General features: G+C 35.9%; 1 protein-coding gene across 3 annotated transcripts in view; it reads left to right on the forward strand.

The window, feature by feature from the left end:
• The window catches only part of LOC134531025 (protein kinase C), a 270,374-nt gene extending 247,084 nt beyond the window's left edge, over positions 1-23,290 (forward strand). For all 3 annotated transcript variants that reach the window (XM_063366515.1, XM_063366516.1, XM_063366517.1), the window contains 2 exons: positions 17,265-17,411; positions 18,724-23,290. In XM_063366515.1, coding sequence (XP_063222585.1) covers positions 17,265-17,411; positions 18,724-18,897 — 321 coding nt within the window. In that variant the 3' untranslated portion in view covers positions 18,898-23,290. The remainder of the gene's footprint in view (positions 1-17,264; positions 17,412-18,723) is intronic.
• Positions 23,291-23,541: the final 251 nt, after the last annotated feature.

Below are 23,541 nucleotides of genomic sequence, written 5' to 3' on the forward strand. Positions count from 1 at the left end.
GGTGCGGCCCTGTTCCAGGTCGCACCATCTTCGTGTACTTGCAGTAAAACATTACTGAAGGACTTCATCTACGCTATTAATTTTCGGTAATTTCTCATCATGCGAGCTACCAGCAGTTTTTCGACGGGCAGATATATGTGTGGAACGAGTGAATGAACTATTGTAAGTGTTTGGATTCGTCGGGGCATTCTGTTTGGAAAAATAAAAATAATAAAAACATCAAAATTTGCAATCGGCGTTGAACTGTTTTATTTTGTATATAACGAACCGTTATAAGTGGTCCATACGGAGCATGGCTTCCTGTGTGCCCTTGTCCCTTATTCCGTGCACAACTCGGTCTCGCAGCATCTTGTCTTCGGCGCTTTCCCGCTCGTTGGTATTCTGTTCTGTGTTTCTTCCTTCAGCTGTCGCACTGTTATAGTTGCAGTTCGTCACCAACTGACACAATGAGGTTAGGAAATATTCAAAGCTCTCCCCCTCTTCCTGCTCCCTCTGGTTAAACACTTAGCGCTCAAACACTTCATTCACCCTGGGGTTAACATACCGCTCAATTGCCTCTTTTACCTTTTTGTACACCCATCTGTCCTCTTCCGGGATTTTGAGTGACACAAGAATGCAGGCCGAAGCACTTCCCACCATGTTCCTAAGGAGGGTTATTTTAACTTTATCACTCACCTCGTCTTGCCCTGTACTGACGAGATAGTATTCGAATTCAGCTTCCCAGTATTTCCAGTCATTGTAGGCTGTTTTCCCTTGCAGATCTAAATCTGGTGGAAGTTTAACACCCCCGCCGGTCGCCATTGTCTCACTTGTGGTTGTGGGCGTAAGCTTTTCTTTCTTTTTCCTCGCGATCCTGATGACTGCGCCATGTTGTAGTTCATGAATGATAATGCATCATAAGTTCGTACACAACCTTTATTCACTGTGACAACTTAGTAGAAACTCAGTCACTCACGTACAACTTATTAGGCCGCCATATTGTCTGGCCTCTTGCTAACTTCCCAGCATGTTTTGTTTGGAATGGAGGAGGGGGGAAAAAATCTATATTTTGGATTTAATATTTATCATTGAAGATGAACGTGATTTCAGCTGGAAGGCTGTGCTAAACCTGCCATGAGACAGCTCTGGGTAGTTATGCAGTGGTATTTATCTTCAAAATGTTTGTTCCGTACAAAAAAGAAAAATAGAAAATATATAGCTGTAACTATAGCATAGGCCTAAATTAAAAAGACACTCTACAAATACTTTTTAAATTTGAATTATATTCATTATAACATTCTTGGAATTTTCTAGTAGTTAAAAGAACAATCTTGTGCATTATTGTTCTATAGTTTTTTGTATTCTTTAGTATTTTGTATAAATAAGTCATTAATACATCATTAAAATTTATGTATATCGTGTTAGAGGTATTACAGTATTTCAAATAACTATTAAAAACAACATAAAAGAATTATATTTTTATAAAAGTTCTGATGTTTAAAAACAGTTATTCGCTTAATTGGTACTTTTGGTTGGCATATAAGAAATTCTATATTACTGTATAGAATTATTTTTAACAATTCTTAATTTTGAATTTGTGTTATGTATGACAAATAATGCAAAAATGTGAATTTTATAATTTACCTCTAATACAGAAATTAATTTAATTAGTGAAACTATTCATATAGTTTTCAATAACATTGGTATACCATGTGATAAACTGATAAGTTAAAGTAGAGGTTTACCCTATCACCATTCTGCAATGAAAGGCCTATTTCAATAAAAATAATAATTGTACCGGTAACTTTTACCAGATTTCTTTGTAAAAGCATAAATTAAATTTGTTGTGATATGTGATGTTGGCATCTATGAGAGTTGGTATCTATGAAAGGAAGTGGTAGAGAGGGCAGTGGATCGTGATGTAATGGTGGAGAGTGAATGTAACATAATGAGTAGAGCGATTTTGAATAAATATGTGATAGTCGTACAGTGTAATGAGTTGATGTCCATTTAAACAAGGTGAAAACACAACATGGCGCAGTCGGTAGTAAATCGCATAGTGTTCGCAACGTGACCTTAGTGGTGTTGTTTCGTGGGAAGCCTACGATTCACTGGTCCTTTCGTACACGCCCGAAAACGCCCGATTACTCATGTTCGTGCAACTTCGTTTTTTTTTTTAACGTACACAAAGAATGTAAACACGGGGGTGGTATATGGTCGTTGCTTGCAGAAAATATTACCGGTTATTGAGGTTATATTGTTTTGTCGCATTTTCATTTAAAATACGTATCAGAAATTTATAAGAAATACCTAATGAGCGGAGTCCTGTATGGTTTGAGCATATGATTTGTCGGTTTGATAGTTCACATTCCTATTCGTTAATTTTTTTCTTCAATTTATTGTATCGAGCTTTAACACATGGACATTTTCTGTATGGTGCATCAGTTGTATTTGCATTTCTTGCGAGAAATTTATTTATTTCAGTTTTATTATCTTCTTTAGGTTGTGAAGATTAACATAGGTTCATGAGTTTACAGCCTACAGGATCACTGGTGTAGTCACTATTTCATTGATATTTAATACGTACCTTATAGAATCTCTGGTTATCAATGGGAAAATCTTATGATTGTATATGTTTATATCATGGACATCTTTTCAATGCATTTAAAAGAAAGTGAAAGATTTGATGCTTTGAAAAATTAGTGTTAACACATTCATTGTATCATATTTGTATTCATGCCACAGTATGTAAATCAATTTATTTATGAACTATGAAGATATATATTTGTATTTGTTTTTATGTGGCATAGGTTGGAAGAAAAAAAATATTTGAGATACATTCACCATTTATTTAGGCTACTCCATGTTAACTAAAGTGACAAAAAGTTAGGAAAGGTACATGGATAGCTTTTGAAAATATTATTGAGAAGGTCTGTTACATACGGTAATGATCGAACTAGAGTTGGACACACTGTAAAGGAGGGGGAAAGTGGAAACTCATGAAATTGTTTATGTTAATTAAAGGGGAGGAGGGCTGGAGAAAGTTGGGAGCTAGGTTTAACAGAGGGAGGTATAAAGGGAGGGGAGATCATGAGTGGAAGATTCAGAGGAGTGGAGATAACCGAGAGAGGAAAGCAGGTATTTCTGGTGCGGATGGGGCGAGAGTTGGATGGGCTTGAAAGGGGGATACTGGATGTGAGAGGAGGAAAAGACTTACAGAGGAGGTTTTAGAATTTTAGGAGAATGAGTTGGAGAGAGAGAACTCCTTTCCACCAGGCGAAAGCTCAGTCACAAGCGTATGTTCAATCAACCAATTAATCAAACACTTAATGGCTGTAGCAGATGAATTAACATAATGGCAAGAGACTGCTGTCGAACTTTAAAAATGGTTGAATATGCATTTTGTTCATAAAGGCTTCAAGCAGTTTATCTTCTTGTATGTAGTATAATGGAATAAAAAAAGTACATACTATTACAATATTTTCATAAGGCACATAGCTGCCGATTCAGCATATGGGAAATACACACACCTTAATATCTAAATTTGTGCAACTTGTGATTTTTTAGCCTGTAAGGTAATTAATATTCATGTTACATTTACACAACATCCTGTGTATAAAAATTGTTCACATACAAAAGTTTTAAATTAATCATATGAGTGTGAAGTAAACGTGTTCTAATATTATACTGCTTCTAAATATAGGTTCTTGAAGGCCTGGATGGTTTTGCCACTGTATGTATAATCTATTAACTTCCCATAATAATATGATATTGAAATTCACTTCAATCTAGGTTGCCAAATTAAAATGAGTTTTGCCTATTATGTTAACCGAAGAATTAAAAAACTTTTATGTTATTTTAACAAGTACAATTTGATTCATTATATTGATTATATTTCTCTTAAGATGTTGAAAGCAGTGTTTCTAGGCCCTACCAATTACTTGTTATGTCTTTAATATATGAAATATATGCTTACCATGAAATATAATAGGAAGTAATAAATATTAGTGGAATTAATGTGGGTTTAAGATTGGAGATAATAATTTTTGCTATTAATATCAATTTATTTGTCACTGAAATATTATATTTGTACATGTTTTTGTATACATACACATATAAAATTACAAACATCACAAGAAATATTATATATTGTCACTATCAATTGAAATTAACAAGAACACCATTTTCGTAAAAGTTAAGTTATGATTGTGGTGGTCAGAAGTTCCAATGCATGCACAGGTGGAGGTAGGCGTTGCTACGATTACTGCCTCACGGCAGTTCACCGCGTGCACCAGACACATGAAGTTGCCTGCACGCGAAGCCTACAACTTGCTTAGTTATAAGAACTACTAAACTAATGGTCGTGCACCAGGAAATGTTGTAATACTTGAGATAATGAATATTCATGTGATTTTATGTTGATTCCCAACCACTATTGCACTATCTACAGTATAACATAAATTTAAGAAGAAAACTACATTGGCTGTATATTTTGCTATGCTTATTAAAACATAATCACACTCATTTTCAAGTTCACATTTCAAAGCCAATTTCTCTTATAAGTATCCATGACAGAAACACATCTCATGTAATATTATATTTCTTGTGAATGTGCAAATAAAGACATTAAGTTGTCATGTGATCTCTAAGGTTCCTACAGAGGGCTCAAAACTACTTGCATATTGACTGGTTACCAAAGCACTAAAGTGGCATTTGGTAAAAGATGTAACTTAAAATCTGTATTAGGTACATAACTTACAGCATGCTTCTTCCTCTGCGAGTCCGCTGCGGTAAATTCCTGGTAGACTCTCACAGTCCTCACAGCCATGACACCTGGACAACCCAGTTTTTTGGTACTTTTTATCAAGAATTTTTTCTTTTTTGGTTGTGGATGGTCAGGCTTGAAAAAAAAAATTTAATTAGGCAAATCTTCAACTTCAAATTTACTAAATTTAGCTTCATACATAAAAAAAAAATCATATCTTGAGACTGGTGATAGGTAGTAGGTACATGAAGATCCCATGATAGTCATGATGGTAATGTTAACAGGATACAATTGTTAAAAATACTGTTTAATATTTTTTCACCATGGTTGTTTTGGATGGATAAAAACAAGTATGAAATGTATGTGATTTTTTTTATATTTCTAGATTGAGTTAAAGAAAATTGCATAACCCTGTTTGTCATGGAAAATGTTTCCAGCTGTGACATTCCTGTAGTAAATACAATGTAAAACAATGATTTATAACATTAATAATTAAGTACCTAGCTAATTAAATATTATTATTAATATTGCTTTATGATGTCAACTTATTGCATATAAGTTTAAGTGACTTAAATAGTTACTTGGTTCCAACAATGTAATAATTAAATTGATAAATAATAGTTACATATATAAAAAGATTTAAGTGTCTGTTATAACTTCCTTGATTTACAAATTTTGGTAAAAGAACTGTTGCTAATAAGCAGAATACAGAAAACAATACGATACTAGGTATCCTTGGACCTAAGGCTTTCTTATTAATAACTGCAAGATATGAAAAGAACTCACATTCACTGGGATGTATTATGAATATTATAGAGTTTATATACAAATCATCAATGAACACACAGTTTTACAACTTACCAGTTGATCTGTAGTCTGTTTGGCATTGTAATATTTTGGACCTTGAGCACACTCCATAAACACACATTTCTCCACTGTGAATGGTGCTCCAAAATACTCAATCTCAGGGGCATGAGTTAATTTGCCCTGCTTGTACTGAAAAAATACTTTAGGCGAAGCTGCAAAAAAGTAATAACAAAATCAATTCACCATGCAGTATTGTTATTACATATAAAATAGCATATTGTGTATTAAAACACTGCCAACAACACCATCACTGCAGAATTACAGTTACTGCAGAGTAAAGCTTTCTGAAAAATAAGGTGACTAATAACATAGGTACTTTAAAGGTAATCTGAAGAAGCTGCAACTCTGCAGTATTACACTTTTTCGTTCCTTATTTTTATCTTATTTGTATTATATGATTTTCTCACAGCCACTTTTCTTTGCATCCTGTTAAGTGTAATGTGGCTTATAAAATATGCTATACATATAACTGAGGATAAGTTGGTACGGTTGTGGATTCGAATCTAACTTATCCTCAGTATACATATATGGAGATAAAATGCTTAAAACAATAATACTTGAACATAATGAATTTAGGGCAATTTCTAAAAATATGCCATATAACAACTAGGTAGCAATCTGTTGCCATTTTATTGAATACATTAATTATACAGTTAAGTATTACATAATATGATTTACCTGCTGTGGCATAATTGTAGCTGCTTCGCACAGAGTATGTTTGCCCTTACTTTTTCAGTTCATCCAAAAAAATTCCGTATTGATGCTCTCCATCCAAAAAACCAGAAATACTTTTCTCCGCTTCACTGAAAACATAGTTTTGCAATAAGCCTTGAAAACTGCTGACCAGCATGGGACATGTTGAATTACAACATTTGCGCGCGCGCGTTTTTTCGAAAATTCCGAAGTTGCACGAACATGAGTAATCGGGCGTTTTCGGGCGTGTACGAAAGGACCAGTGAATCGTAGGCTTCCCTTGTTTCGTTGTTGTGCCACGTGGAGATAGAGGTTATACAGGTTTCGGCGCGATGGAATCGTTTAAGCCACCGCCGGCGCTGCTTCTAGATGGAAATCTGTGTGAACACTTTCGGCGGTTCAAACAGAGCTTTGATATTTTTATGCTAGCGACTGGATATGAGTCCAAACCATCGGCAGTCAAGGCGGCGATGTGGTTAAACCTCATAGGAGACGAGGCTGTTGAGTTGTTCAACACATTCGATCTTCCAGCGGAAGACCGTAGGGATTTTGAAAAGGTGTTGCGAGCATTTGAACATTATTGTAACCCTGTAAAAAATATCGTAGTTGAGCGGTACAAGTTTAATTGCCGATCTCAGGAAGAGGGAGAGCCGTTTGACTCGTTTGTGAGAGATTTAAAAAAGCTGGTTCAAAGTTGTGACTTCAAGGACCAGACAGACAGTGTTGTGCGGGACAGAATAGTTTTGGGCATTCGGGACAAAGGGCTGCAGGAACGTTTGTTGCGTGAACCGGATCTCAGCTTGTCACGGGCAATGGAACAGTGTAGGGTGGCTGAGCTAGGCAAGCAACGTGCCGACGCTATACAAACCAAAGCTGTCAATCCTGTTAATCGGCGTGAGGATTCGTCGGATGATGAAATTCACCCGAGAGGAGGCACAGTTGAAACTGTGTGGCGAAATAGAAGAAAGCAGAAATCAACTGAACAGCAGCAGGTACCATACAAAGGGGGGGCTGAACAGAAGCATGTGCAACAAGGAAGTCCTAAGTGCCGAAGGTGCGGGAGGGTACATAGGAAGAATGAGTGCCCTGCCTTTGGAAAAAAATGTTACAAGTGCATGAAGTTCAATCATTTTGCAACCGTGTGCACCAACCAAGTTGAAGAGGTTAGGTTAACGGGAGGTGAGATGGAAGAGTTCTTTGTCAGCACATTAGAAGTGGCAGAAGCAACGACCGGGGTGGAAGATGCCAAGCCAGGCAGAAAGGAGTGGATCCAAGAAATGTGGGTTGAAGGTAAGACTGTATATTTCAAGCTTGATACGGGCTCAGAGGTAAATATCATATCACAGAGTATTGTGAAGCAGCTGGCTCGCCCAACCCAGTTGAAATGGTCACACATAACACTCGAAGGGTTCGGCGGCAAAAAAGTGAAACCAGTGGGTGTCATTAAGCTAATGTGTGGAGTAAATACAGCAGATGGTGCTCAGGAGTGCCTGGAGTTTGTTGTTGTTGAAGATGGTAGCTGCAGAATGCCCATTCTTGGACTGCCAGGATGCGTGTGTTTGAAGTTAGTTTCTCGCAGTTTTGTCCACACCTTACACAGTAGCGTTTTATCGGAAGATAAGTTCCTCTCAGAATTTGCAGATGTATTTCAGGGAGTCGGGTGTATTCCGAACAAGTGCACATTGGTAGTAGATAAATCTGTTCAGCCAGTTGCTAAACCACCTCGAAGAGTGCCCTTTGCCTTAAGAGATAGATTAAAAATCAAGTTGGACGAGCTTGTTAAGCTAGGAATTATTGCCAAGGTTGATCAGCCAACTGGATGGGTTAGCAACCTAACTGTTGTTGAAAAGGGCGACAAAAGTCTCAGACTCTGTCTAGATCCAGTAGACCTGAATAAGGCAATTTGCAGGGAGTATCACATGATACCAACATTAGAGGAGTTGAGCTGCCAGCTGAACAATAAGTCCATTTTCACAGTGTTGGACCTGAAAGATGGGTTTTACCAGGTGGAACTAGATGAGGAATCAAGTATGTACTGCACTTTCAGCACACCATTTGGATGTTATAAATTTCTCAGGCTCCCATTTGGGTTATCGAGTGCACCTGAAATTTTTCAACGAATAAACATGCACAACTTTGGTGATATTCCAGGGGTACTAGTATACTTTGATGACCTCTTGATTGCTGCTGCAAATGAAGTTGAGCACGATCAAATATTGTTACAGGTAGCACAGAGAGCGAGAGCGCTAAATGTGAAGTTCAATGTACGCAAGATTCAGTTCAAAAAGAAGGAGGCAAGGTATTTTGGGCATGTGTTCTCCTCAAATGGTATGCAGCCAGATCCCGACCAGGTGCGAGCTATTCTAGCACTACAAACACCCACCAACAAAGTTGAGCTGCAAAGAGTGTTGGGTTTCATCAGCTACTTAAGGAAGTTTTTACCTAACTTAGCTAGCATCATAGCTCCACTGAGGGAACTCCTGAAGAACGATACTGAGTGGCAGTGGTTACCAGTGCACACTGATGTGTTGCAGCAAGTCAAGGAGTTGGTCAGCAAGGCACCAGTACTCGGCTTGTATGACCCCAACAAAAAACTGTCCATTCAGTGTGATGCCTCAAAAGATGGACTGGGATGTTGTTTAATGTGTGATGATCAGCCAATCAGCTATGCTTCCCGAAGTTTGTCCTCAGCAGAAAAGAATTATGCACAAGTCGAGAAGGAAATGCTCAGTATTGTGTTTGCAGCGAGAAAGTTTCATCACTACATATATGGAAGGCATGTCATAGTACACACAGACCACAAACCATTAGTTCCAGTGTTTAAGAAAAGTATAGCAGATGTGTATTCTGTTAGACTTCAACGGATGAAAATCAGGCTGCTACGGTACACGCTGTCGGTAGAGTATCTTCCAGGCAAACTCATGCATGTAGCAGACTTACTGTCAAGGGCGTATTTGCCAGAAGTGGAACATGCAGATGAAGATTTGTCTGCAGAAATGGTTCACCTTGTGAGTGTGAGTGATACAAGTCAGGTGTCGACTACTAGAAAGGATGAGTTCAGGCGGGAAACTGCTAAGGATACAGCACTGTGTGAGGTTATGAGGTACTGTCAAAATGGGTGGCCAGAACACAAACATCAAGTCAGCCAGCAAGCTCAAATGTACTTTGTCCAAAGGAATTGCTTGCATCTCGACAAGGGTCTAGTGTTCTTAAATGATCGCATTGTAGTGCCAGTGGCATTGAGGCAGCAGATGCTACTCTTACTCCATGAGGGCCACTTAGGCATAGAAAGAACCAAAGCACGAGCCAGGCAAGTACTGTATTGGCCAAAAATGGCAGAAGACATTGAGATATTGGTAAATAGGTGTTTCACATGCCAAAAATTCAGAAGCCAGAATAAAGCAGAACCACTCATATCTCACAACATTCCAGAATTACCGTTTGAGAAACTTGGTATTGATCTTTGTGACTATGGGGGCAACAGCTATATGGTTGTCATTGACTACTATTCCAAGTGGATTGAAATAGTACCAGTAGCAAATAAACAAGCCAATGAAGTCATAAGAGGACTGAAATCTGTGTTTGCTACTCATGGTGTGCCAAAGCTCATTATTTCAGACAATATGCCATTTAACTCCTATAAATACAGGCAGTTCGCAATGAGTTGGGACTTCGAAGTAGTGACAGCAAGTCCTCACTACCCAAAGTCGAATGGGCTTGCAGAACGAGCAGTGCAGATTGCTAAGAACATGTTGAGGAGGTGTTCGGATTCGTCTAGTGATCTACCTGTCATGTTACTAGAGTACAGAAACACTCCTCTGACTGCTGTAGGCCTGTCACCAGCACAGTTGCTAATGAGTCGCCGGGTAAGGACGAAACTACCAATGAGGCAGCAGTTACTACAACCGGAAGTGCAGGGAAAGGTAGCAGAAGAACTACGTAACAGGCAAGCGAAGATCAAACAGTGGTATGATCAACGGGCAAGAAAGGCAACCGAGTTCGAGCACCAAGATAGGGTCTTGTTAAATAGAAACAATCAGTGGGAACCAGCAGAAATTGTACACAAGTCTTCGACTCCGAGATCATACGTTGTCCGTGATCAGGATGGCCAGCACGTGCGGAGGAACTCCCATCACTTGAGACCATCCAGCCTTGCTCCTGAGTTGCATAGGAGAAGGTCCAGCCTGGACTCTGATGATGAGTTCCGGGGGTTCCCAGCAGAAGACGAGGCAGGAGGAGAGTCGCAGGGAGCAGGGTCAAGAGTGCGGCAGGGAGAGTGCCCACCAGCACTGATGAGTGGTAAGGAAAAGGTCAATGTGTCGAGACGTACAAAAAGTGGACGTGAGGTGAAAGTGCCAGCAAGATACAAAGACTAGTGAGTACCAAATAATATGATTCCCCAATCTGATGACTGTTTTAACTTTTGCTCTGTTTCTGGATTGTAGTAATATGTCAAGAGTGTGGATGTATTTGCTATAAAAGGGAAGGTGTTGTGATATGTGATGTTGGCATCTATGAGAGTTGGTATCTATGAAAGGAAGTGGTAGAGCGGGCAGTGGATCGTGATGTAATGGTGGAGAGTGAATGTAACATAATGAGTAGAGCGATTTTGAATAAATATGTGATAGTCGTACAGTGTAATGAGTTGATGTCCATTTAAACAAGGTGAAAACACAACAAAATTTATTTATAATTATGTTTTTAAAGGAAACATGACGTTTTTAATGAAGTACCTATATTTGAAATTATGTTTTTATAGATGAAGGCTTATTATATAATGCATGCAGTATGCACAGGTAATTACGTGTGCTTGTAAATGTAGGGCTGTTTGTCAGACCCTCCTTCACACAAAACTACAAGTAGAATCTATGCCTTCTCAATATATTGGAAGAAATAATAAAATGGAGAACCAAAAAAAACTTTTTAGTGTGTTTTGAGGATGGATTGTATGTTCTCTGAAATAATTGAAAAATTGTGACAGCATCGATCAACGCTTGTATGTTGTATAGGCTAAAGAAAGGCTGAGAAAAGCAGAAACAAGTTGGAGAAGCTTTCTGTGGCACTGTCAAAAACAGCAGTAATTGCTGTATATATTAAGTTTAGAGTGGATTTTAATCACAAAATGTGTGCTTGCAGATAATTGTTTTCATTGAGTGTTATATGCAAAGTATACAAATTTTAGTGAGCTTCAACTTAATTGGGCTAGTTAATCCTAGCTTACAAAATAATAAATTAGAACTCCTGCAACATTTTTATTTCCTATTTTCATACCTGGAGGTAATTTAAATTTATTTAACACCTGTAGGTAAGTGACATTGTGTACCTACTTTAAACCCCTCCTTTACCGGCTAATTGTCATACTCTCTCCCTGTGCCTTGTTGCCACTGTTCTTCTATGACTCCTGAAACTACCAAAAAAATTAAGAATGTACCATTTTACGACATTATGACGCAAAGTCCCGTGCATTTATCAAAATTTCCATTTATTTAGTTATTTCTTATAATGCAGACAGAAGTTTCACACTTCAACTTTTTTTGTTATAATCACTTCGCTCATTCGTAAAAACTTTTGCATATAGAATAAAATTAGGGTATCTTTAATGAAACTTGAGAATTTGTTTTTCTCACAAGCTACCACTGAGACTGGACAACTGGCACTTATAATGCTTAAACTTTAGCTACATTTCTTTATTTAAATTTTTTTATGAAACAACACGCAGTTGTATATTTGGTCCTGTATTTCAGTCCATTTATTCGGAAGATATCTGTCTTGTAAAATTAATTCAAGTCTCATTAAAAAAAAACTATTAATAAGCTGTTAAAATTTAAAACGGTGTATACTTATAGTGTGCTTGGAAAAAAATTGTTTTGCGGCTGTCACAAGAATAGTTTGTCAATATGTAATCTACCAAATATTTTGTGTTGTCACCAAAATCATTTTGTAGTATGTATACACTGAGTTTCTTATTAGTGACTATAAGTTGTTATTAATAGATGGATTATTTTTTGTAAGAATAAAATTTATTCTGTTGTTCTACAAAATATTTGGGGCCATCTATACTGACAAATTATTTTTGTGGCACCCATAAAACAGTTTTTACACGCTTTATATTAGCTTCACCTGTATGTTTGTTTGTATGTTTGTAACCAATTCCTTTGGGTGCGATTTTGACCCACTTTAAATGGCCAGATTTCATTCAAACTTTGTAGATTTATCGAGGACCGATGACAATACACTAATTTGATAAGATTATTCCATAATTCAATTTGCAAAATAAAATTTTTGTCAATTTATATAATTTCACAATGTTTAGTAGGCTTTGTTTATATCGCGCCAAAGTCAAACTGAAAGAAAAGAGTTCGCACATTGTAAAGAAAACCATTTCGCTCATGTGCGAACTCTTTTCTTTCAGTTTGTCTTTGGCGCGATATAAACAAAGCGTACTAAATATTGTGACATTTAATTAAATGAAAAGTGAGAGTGGGTTATGATTATTTTAACTAAGCTTGTGAATGTATCAGAATTGCACAAAACAATTTTAAAAAATAACACACTTTCACGTGTGTAAAATGTCTACATATATGGATTTTATATATTTTCCAATTTGGCGGTGATTGAAACAACAGTGTGCCAAACTTTGCCTCGTCGATGAAGGCGTGGGAGTAATTACACGCTTTTTTACACGCTTTATATTAGCTTCGCCTGTATGTTTGTTTGTATGTTTGTAACTGACTCCTTTGCACTCGATTTTGACCCACTTTAAACGGACAGATTTAATCTAAACTTCGTACACTTATCGAGGACCGGTGACAATACACTAATTTAATAAGTTTATCTCATTATCCTGATTAGGATCGACATGATTAAATAATTTCCTCACCCAGCCTCTGTGAGAGAGCAAGTGAGACAACCGTGCAGTCGGCACATGCCAGCTCGAGCCACTCGGGGTATTAGTATTATTACACTATAACCTCAACAGTTGGTTTGTTGGCCGAGCTGATTAAGGCGCGGGTCTTCGATGACGTCAACCTACCGATTCACCGGTCGTGGATTCTAATCCTGTCCACGGCTGAAAATATAAATATTTTTTTTGTTTTCTTTTCAACAAATTTTTGGATTGGTGCCGTAAATCCAACTGTAATTCGTCTGGGACTTCTCCAATCTTTCTATTCAAACTAAAAAGTGAAAAATAAATATAGTTAAAAAAAACTAATAAACACGCTTTTAAAGCACATCGAACTAAAAAGTGAAAAATAATTTTTAAAATAAGCTTAAAACAATAATGAATGAAAAATACTAGTACTTAGCTACATTTCGTTATTTAAATTTTTTTGTGAAACAACACGCAGTTGTATATTTGGTCCTGTATTTCAGTACATTTATTCGGAAGATATCTGTCTTGTAAAATTAATTCAAGTCTCATTAAAAAAAAACTGTTAATAAGCTGTTAAAATTTAAAACGGTGTATACTTATAGTGTGCTTGGAAAAAAAATTGTTTTGCGGCTGCCACAAGAATAGTTTGTCAATATGTAATCTACCAAATATTTTGTGTTGTCACCAAAATCATTTCGTACTATACACTGAGTTTCTTATTAGTGACTATAAGTTGTTATTAATAGATGGATTATTTTTTGTAAGAATAAAATTTATTCTGTTGTTCTACAAAATATTTGGGGCCATCTATACTGACAAATTATTTTTGTGGCACCCATAAAACAGTTTTTTCAGTGTGGAATCAAATCGTCAACCCTCTCCAGTATTACGCCTTAGTGGCTACTAAAGACTTGTTAGCTATTTATCGTAGTCAAGGTTTGATGTTGAGACCTCGGTACGAGTGATCACTTCAGGATTACATTTGTGTGGCTGAGGAGCTCAAACTTATTGCAAGTGGGACTCTTCTAATCCAGATGTCACTTAATTTCCAGCATGTTTCCAAGTCATTGAATCTCAATTTTCCTGGCTACATGGCACACTGTTCTTTGGAAGCAATACCTGCAATACAATGAATGAATTGACAACACTGCGAGAGACTTAATTGTGTCTTCAACCAGGGACATAGCCAGGAAAAGGACATCTGGATACATCCTTCCCCACGCCTTTTAAATTACACAGAATAGAGACACTCATATATTTTTCGTAGTCATAGTTCAAATACTATACACTTAAAAATATCCAGACTCTTTCCCCCTTCTCTTTCCTCCTAGCTAAACCCCTTGTTATAGCATTTTCGTATGAATTGCTGTTAATTGTTTTATTAGTACATTTTATATGCAACATGTGTTAATATTGCTAATATAAAAATAAAAGTTCAATATTAATTAATTTCTGATATTTTTTTCATAGTCAGTATCACCAGTAAGAATCTGAAGCACATAAGTGTGACCCAGCACATTTATGGAGAAGCAATAGGAAAAGATCAAGGAGGTTTCTTACATCACAGGTTTATGCCATGTGTCTTATGGCAAAGGGCCTTAAAGATTATAGTGGGCTCTGAACCATGTGATGCTAAGAGCCTATAAATTTGAGTCAAGCCAGAAATAATGTTTAACAGCCTTCAGGCAAAGAATATTTGGTGTTGATAAGTGCTCTCAGTAAGACTATAGTAGACCACAAACAACTCAGCCCTCTTCTAAGGATTATTATTGCAGTAGTAGCTGTAGCCTATTGCATTCATGCTAATCAACACTCTTGAACTGGACCTTTAGGAGAAAAATCATAGTGCAACACTGCAAATGAATAGACAAATACTTGCCCTGGAATACGTGATGTTTATGTATTTTAAGTTTAAAGATTTGTATGCCTTAAAATCTTATTTTAATTAAATACCGAGATGGACTGATTATCGTCTTCCGTGCGTCTGCTACTCATAGTCCCAATCATAATGTTGTAATCACCTGAGTTGCATGCATATGTTTCCATTTGATATCCCAACCTACCCAAAATTTTGTAAAAATTATCAAATGTAACTATCAGTGTCAAAATTTTCTGCATTAAAACTACCAACATTATGCCAGCTGTGTACATAATGACACACGTGTTTGAAAGCTCTTATGGGAAATAAGCATCATAAATTTTCTTAGTTGCAGATTGCATGCGCACACAACCCCACATTTCCTTTTCAGTTGAAAGTGTAATTTTTGAGTTATGAAACACTGCAAGATTGTACTGCACTAAAATTTGGCCTTTATAAATTTTCAATTCAAAGAACCTGTTACACAAAGCTCTAAATGTGAGTAAACACATTTTTGTTTGGTAATGTAACACTAGCCATAAATCTTGGAGCGGTACTTGCATAAAGTCAGCATTAAAATATCTTGTGACACCATGTGCAATATTATAAAGTTTTGCATTAAAAAAAATAGTCTTTCAGTACTCATCAATGATGTGTCTAGATATTTTACCTTGGTAACGAGCAAATTCATGTGTTTTCATGTTGCAACAAATAAACATTTAATACAAAACTCAGCCAACAAATTTAATGTAAAATTCTTAAAAATAATACTGAGAATGATAATTATACAAAAAGTATTAATTTTAGGGGAAAATGGTTATAAAGTATTCCTCTATTTAAACATATATATAATTCTGTATAACAAGACGGTACCTACTGTTGATTTTTCAGGACAACCCACACAACAGGAGTACCGAATTCATCACTTGTTAATGCCTTAACGCTGAATATATGACATTTCCCCCTAGACCGGAATGATCATTGTCTGTGTTTTTGAGGTTATACTTTTGTAGGCATGTTGAGGGTGAAATTTAAGTATGCACCACAAATTGAATAAATTAAGCCAGCATTACACAATGGAAATTTGACAGGTTAAAAGACCAATGCACATGCATGCAGAAACTGCTATAGCCACGAGCCAAAGTCATAAAGATGGCGGACCCACGTGTGGCAACATGCATCTGTGCACAATTCGTGAATATCAGGGAATGTACTAAGTGTATTGGTGTGCCAAAGTAAACTTTATGGTAGTGAAACTATCCTGGATTATTTATTGTAAACTTGAATAGCCATAAGAAAATATAATAGAAACTTTAAAAATACTTATAATTTATTAGCCAGGAAAATTGTGTTGAGTCTAACATGGCATCAGATCAGGTATTTTTTTAATTAAAAGTTGCAATCCAATACATCCCGGATTTGGATGATTTTCGACAATATATTTTATAAACATACTCCCCATCTTGTTAAAATTCATTAAATTTAATACCTACTATAAAGTTCCAGCACACGTTAGAAGTTATACTTCTATGGCATTACTAAAATGTTAACCTGAAACATTTAAAAATACATAACACCGGGTATATGTGTTTTTTGCTTAAAAATTGTAATCAGCCTGTAAATATTTCCTACAAACAAACCTTAACCTTATAGAGCTGATTATAATATTATATTATTATATTATAATTTTATTAAAAACATGTAAAAAAAAATTTCCAGTGGTAAATTTAGAACCCCATCCGTTAAAGTTAACAACCATGTATTCTACCACTTACCTACTGAGACTACTTGAGTTTAGGGAGGAGACTATGTGTTATCAACAGTGTAAAGCTATTTACCTAATGTATTTTAAAAATTGGGATTACTTTTTACTATGACTATTTTAGGGGAGTTAGTTCAACTATCATAAAGTTTCATTTAGCTTACCAGTTCTATATATTGGTTTATGTTGCTACACATAGGTCCGCCATCTTTGTCCCACAGTTCTGTTCATTGACTTCCGTTCCATTTTTAGAAAATTACTGCTACCAAATGCTATATACTGAGAACTAAGATGTTGACACACAAAAAAAAAAAAAAAAAAAACTACAATAAACATTATATTTAGTTATCATAATATTCTGATTCATTAACTTTACAGTATTAAAGATTAAACATTACAGACCTGTCATTTCTGTTTGTCTTTTGCCAATATAGCATTTCACTGCACTTGTTTTTTTCTGGTGCAGTTTATGACGAAGAACTCCTTGAAGAGGCTCGGTTGTGTAGCTGCCCAGGGGACGGAGGCAGCCATAAGGGTACACCCATTTTTTCGTGAGATTGACTGGGATGCGCTCGAGAACCGTCGAGTGAAACCACCATTCAAACCAAAGATTGTAAGTTCTCCCACCATAATAGTTTACATCCGTTATAGAGTTGAATACAGTTTTATAGTCATACTCCCTATTTCTTCAGTGAGTAGTGTTAGTCACATTCAAGGGAGCTAGCTGCTATAGTGACAATAACTGTTGGTAAGGAAAGGGTGGGGGTTAAAGAGACAGAAAGGCATCATTACCAGTTGAATACTTCTTCTGGCTGGAGCAGCAACTGATTGCGTTAGAGGAGAAACAGCAGTGAATACAGAGTAAATTCATAAGCTTTTGGTATACGGGAATTTAACCTGAATTTCTTTTATGGAAGGAAGGCCATTGTGGCTAACTGCACAGCCAACAGTGTGTTGAATTTGCCATCAATATGACATACTGTTGTTACATCTAGTACTTATACTTTACACTTGGGTACATAAACTTTGTTCATAAAACATATGTATGATCTTCGAGAAAGAGGCAAGAAAAGGAAATTTAGGCTCTGTGGACAATGAATGGCAAGCCCACAATACCAATATTCATCATGGGCATCATGGAATACCTACCACTTCCACTAAACAGTTCATACAATGCATTTACATGGTTAATAGCTCATACAGTAACATGGGCCACGAGTCATATAGCTGTGTGAAGATTTTTCATTTGGTGCCGTAAAACACAGTCAACCTTATGTAGTGATTGCACAACACATGGCTAAGCACTGGTGGCACATATGTATAAGGTCTTGTGACTCTTGTTTCTATTGTTCTGATTGATACAATTACTCTGTTTCCCTTTCAGTGCCATTTACCCATCCATTCATGAAAAGCATTTATAAATAAAGCACGAAATTGAACCTAAAACATGCACATGAAATAAAACAAATTGTGAATTGTTAAATTAAATATGGATGGACCATTGTTTTAATTCCTCAATTATAAGACAAGAAAATGTATTTTTGGTAATGTATTGAAACAGTTTGTGTGGAATCAATTCTAGGAAGCTTAAGACATTTTTTTTTTCTATTTTTTTCTAATGGATTTCATTTATAACATATTATAAGTTACAATTTTATTCTGGTAATACATAGTAATAAGTAGTGAAATATTGCATTTGATTGATTTGATGTGATGCATATATCAAGTCCTCACTTCAATTGTAATATTTTCAATTTCATGATGAAAAGGCATAGGTGTGGTATATAACAATTGGAACATAAAAATGTCTAACATGCAGCCAGTGCACCTTTGTAAAGCAATGCAGAACATGTCTGTGATGGAGGAGAACTGGTGTGTACCCTTCGTGGATCGTGATTTCAGCTTGCGTTGTTATGCTGTTGCAGAAAAGCAAGAAGGATGCCTTGAACTTTGACGCGGAGTTCACGAAAGAGGAGCCGGTGTTGACGCCCATCAACGCAGACGTGGTGCGTTCCATCAACCAGGAAGAGTTCAAAGGCTTCTCCTTCGTGAACCCAGACTACAATCCGGGCCGCTTCCAGGCCGACAAAACAGCCTAAACTACCGTCGTCACCTCTGTTTGCTTTCTTTTCTGGATGTCTCCGGTCTGTCTCCATCTCCTCATTTCATTGCCTTCCTGTTTCCCGATGACCAGGTGCATTCCGTGTCCTGCAGAGACGTTGGTTTGATTCTGTGTCGAAGCAGACAGATGATTGCCTTATCTCTGTCCAGAGGGCACGAGTCATTGTTGTAGCGGCTGTTGTTTTGTGAATGCTGAAATTATATTTTTAGAACAGAAAGCCAGAATGCAATGAAGAAAGTAAGCGTATTGTTTCTGTAGGAAATAAAATGTCTTCATTTTATTGTAGGGATAGTGCTGCAATGACTCTGTAATTTTAAATGGTTGCCTAAAGTGTAATTTTTTTCACCCTTACATAGCTGCCTAAAAATATATGTTTGTAACTGTCCACAACAAGCTGTAAGTTGTTAACAAGTTTCAGTCTTGCATGTCCCATTTTTTGTTCAACATTTTCTTAGCGTAGTAACGATCTCTGTGTGTCATCTTAAAGCATCCGTTGTTGTTGTTGCTGTTGTTGTTGTTGGTTGTTGTTAGCGAAAAAGGTTTTTATATCCACGTGTAATACATAAGAGTTGAAATGCTGACACACGTTGAAGCTAAGCCACATTATTTAAATCATTACTGTTTCATGATGACTAATGATGGCATTCTGTTGATGCACCTCCAAGGCTACTTAAATTGTATGTATCAGTGTGTTGTACTTAAAAATTCAAAGGGAAAGAACTGTTGATACAATTAGCTAGGTTAATTATAGTGAACATCACTATTCCTTGTAATGTTGATTAATATTGCTCTTTAACTCTTACATGCAGATATTTATAAGTTGTGTGCTCAGAAATAGTGAAAAATTCATCTCGTATAAAAACATTTTTAATAAATATATATATATATATATATATATATACACACATATACATATGCACCCAAAAGAGAGAAATATATATATATATATATGATGAGTTTGGCATTGTGACCGATTTGTGTACATTGTAATATATTTATTATAAGTAAGCCTACTTGGTGCTTTGTCGGGGTGAATGGGTGTGATGCCCGAGGCCTAGTCTCACGCTGGTCGGGTGGTCGATCTTGTTACATTTGTCCAGTACTATGTAATTAGTCAAGAAAAGATTTTACGGGTGTTGTTTGTTGTCTCATGTTGTTGCTGCCATTATTATATCATCATCATCATCATGGTGAGGAAATCAAAACCCACTTGTAGTTCTCAGCCTTCTTTTCGACAAATATGCACACACGTAGTAATATAGGGTTTTATTTCTAAATGTGAACTCTTCTTTGTCTGTATTCAGATGAGAAAGAGACAAAAACTAAGAAAATTTAAATCATCTATGATGTATGTTAATATTATGTACAAAAGATACCAGTTTTTAATGTTTGTATTAATGTATGTTAATGTATGTTAATGATGTATGTCTTTTTTTTTTCAAAAGCAAATGTGCAGAAAGTGCAAATTGTAGTTGTAGTAAATTAGTATATAAGAATTGATATGTTGTTAATATGATTCCTGACATTATTGATGCGCATTATGTTTGTTCATCGCTCATCAAAGATGTGGTGAAGCTGAATATATCCATCAGTGTACATTCAGGAGCCATTCGTTCAAACTCTGACCATTGTGACTAGTCACTAGGAGATGTTTATGCACAGACTTTTTTGAGAGAAAGAATTTTGTCCTACGACATTTACGTCCACTGCTGTAAAGGTGGAAGCGAAAATCCACATGCACACACACACGCACTCAACAAAATGAGTAAGATACCATTGTGACCCCACGCTACGACGAGGAGCGGTCCTGATCACTGTGGTCCGGTCTCGGCCTACTTTTCACCGACTATGCACTTCGTACTCCGAGCTGAGTACAGCGCGTCCATCACGGAGCGTTGATAAACGGACCCAGCATGCATTTGACAGCCTGGATCGACATGTAAAGGCGACGGCACTCTACCCATTGAATCTCAATACTAAGTGAATCGTGACCAGGAAAACGTACTATGAGGCAACATAAGTTAGTCACTAGCTTTAAGAACACATAATGTGTGTTGTGTATATTGTAATACTACGTAACAACTGGATGTTTTGTCTTTCACAAAATTTATAGTTTAAAAATATTTTTGAGCAAATTCTTGCTGTTTCAAATGATGTAATGAGCCATTGCTGAAAATGAACTAGAAGTACAGAGAGGTAACTTGTAAACTTTTTGTTTCATAATTTTTTTTTAATTTACTGAAACTGCAAGAATTTGTATAAAAAATACGAAAAGACGACGAAAGTTTTTGGAAAGTTTTAATTTTGTGTATTTTAAAAAGTGTTAATTTTTTTACGAGAGAAAATATAAACTAAGGATTTTAATATTGACAAGAATTATTTGTAGTTATGTGTGTTAGTTCTAATACAAATTAATGTTTTGTTCATTTCAAGATTGCGAGTACCATAGTATTAATTAATGCACAAGAAAATACTAACAAAAATATATCAACTGTCTGTATCTACATGTGAAATTTATGTTTACTAATATCTGTAACTTTATGTGGAAAGGAAATCTCAGAATCTCCATTTAGTTTGTTTCAAGTATTATGAGTGAGAAGATTTCCTACCAACCCAAGTTTTCACACCATATAATTATAGCGTGCTATCTTAGCCGAGTGGCATGAATGCTCGTATGCTTTGCATCCAAACTACCTACTTCTCTCTCTTTCTCTCTCTATCTCTCTCTCCCTTTTTGTCTCTGTGCTCTAGTTAATACACATTCTTGTAGTCTGTCTCACTCGTTCAGCCATTATGCCTCTAGAGTTTACGTTGTGGAACTGATCACTGCATTTCTCTTGATGGCAATAAATGCTAGCAAGAAGCACAAACCTTTTGTTCACCAATAAATTTTTGTAAAGTTTTGTGTACAGAGTTAGTCTTTTAATAGCTGTGTCCTTAAACTTGAACTCTCATTTTGTGGTAGCATCTAGTTTAGTTATAACAAATGTCATGTTGCCTTTGCGTCCATTCTTGTCCTGGCTTAGCTACTAGGTTGCTTTACGTCCTATCAGTAGCTAGCGGGCATTTTTTCATGCTTAAAAGTTAAGAGTTACCGTAGTGTGCAACTTCAAAAGCATTTTTTTCGAACTGGAATTGTGAATTGTTTGCAATACAAGAAATTTGTATTGTTTTTTTTATCTGCTTTTAGTCAACATAATTGTTAGAGCTTGCAGCGTAAATAGTCAAGCAAAATATATTTTCACTGAAATGCATTTAATGTGTGTGATTTGTACCTCATTTTATTTTAATGTGCACATCACGACACTCATTTTATATTTTCATGCTTCTGTTTTCTCAGTAGTTTGTTGGCCAGGCCAAGTTGAGGAATGAATTTCGCACAAATTCATATATTTTATTTACTGTTATGAGATGGGTGATTTGTCAATTCCCACGTGAAAAAAAAATTGGAGTGTAGTTATAATTGTAACAGCATGTGTACAACGTATTGACACTGCTATTTTGCAGTCACACATGATGTTAAGAACATTGTTGTACAGAAAAAGTGCAATATTATTATATGACTAGTCATATTTCATCAGTATGTTATGTTACATTACTGTAGTTTATAATGTTTTGAGGGTGTATACAGTTTGTTAACCAAAGATGGCAAAACACAAGCAAGTCAGCTGCTGTGCTTTCTAGTTTTTATTGTTTTGTGCACAATAGTTGCTAAGTTCGTAACAGCAGGTGTGAAAATACTAGTCTTGCTGATGCAAGTCAGGTGTCGTATACCTCCAAAAATTACTTAAGTTGTGTTCGGAAAATTCGATAAAATTTAGTACAAGTTGTGTGTCTACTTTATTTATTTTTACAGTATTCTTTTAATTTGAGTTTTGCAAATGAATATGCAATGCAGTTTGAATTGTTTTTGCATATTTACTGCTTGCTTAGAAACTGCTTTTGTTGTCTGTGAGATTATTGATGAGTTTTTAAGTGAAACTATTATAGCATAACTTTTAGAAATACTTTTTTAATATAATTTTTATTTAATTTAAAAAATGTTGTACGGACACATTAAATAGGACATCGCTGTGTTGTTTCAGTTTTTGTTTGTGATTGCATATTGTGTTCTTTATACAAGTATTACGTGTGAATGCTGGAGTTAGCATTATATTTTGACGCTTTGATTTTGCTCTAAAAACAAATGAATAATGCTGTACAAACTGTGCCAAAATAGATGATCTGCACTGAAGCATCACAACAATTATTTGCGAATGTTGCAGTGTTCTAGTAGTATTAAATACTGATATTTTAACCTTCCCACCCTTAAAATTGTCTTTCTGTTGATTTTATTATTACTTTGACTGTGTAATAAATTATATTATAAATGCTGAGTCTAATTATTTACATATGTCTATATACATCTCATTTATACTTTATTTTACTTTTTAAATTTTCATGGTTTGCATATAAGGATAATGTTTTAGCTTATGGCGAGAGAGTTCAGCTATTGAGTACCACGAACTGCTTAGTGTTTTTGAACAGCTTCGGACATTTTTCTTTCCTTCAGTCATGGACATAAATTTAACCCTCTATTTATGTTTGTGGTCCTAATCTTATTGAAAATTTTTAAAATATT

The sequence above is a fragment of the Bacillus rossius genome, chromosome 3, assembly GCF_032445375.1.
Source record: "Bacillus rossius redtenbacheri isolate Brsri chromosome 3, Brsri_v3, whole genome shotgun sequence".
In the NCBI taxonomy this organism is placed as follows: Eukaryota; Metazoa; Arthropoda; class Insecta; order Phasmatodea; family Bacillidae; genus Bacillus; species Bacillus rossius.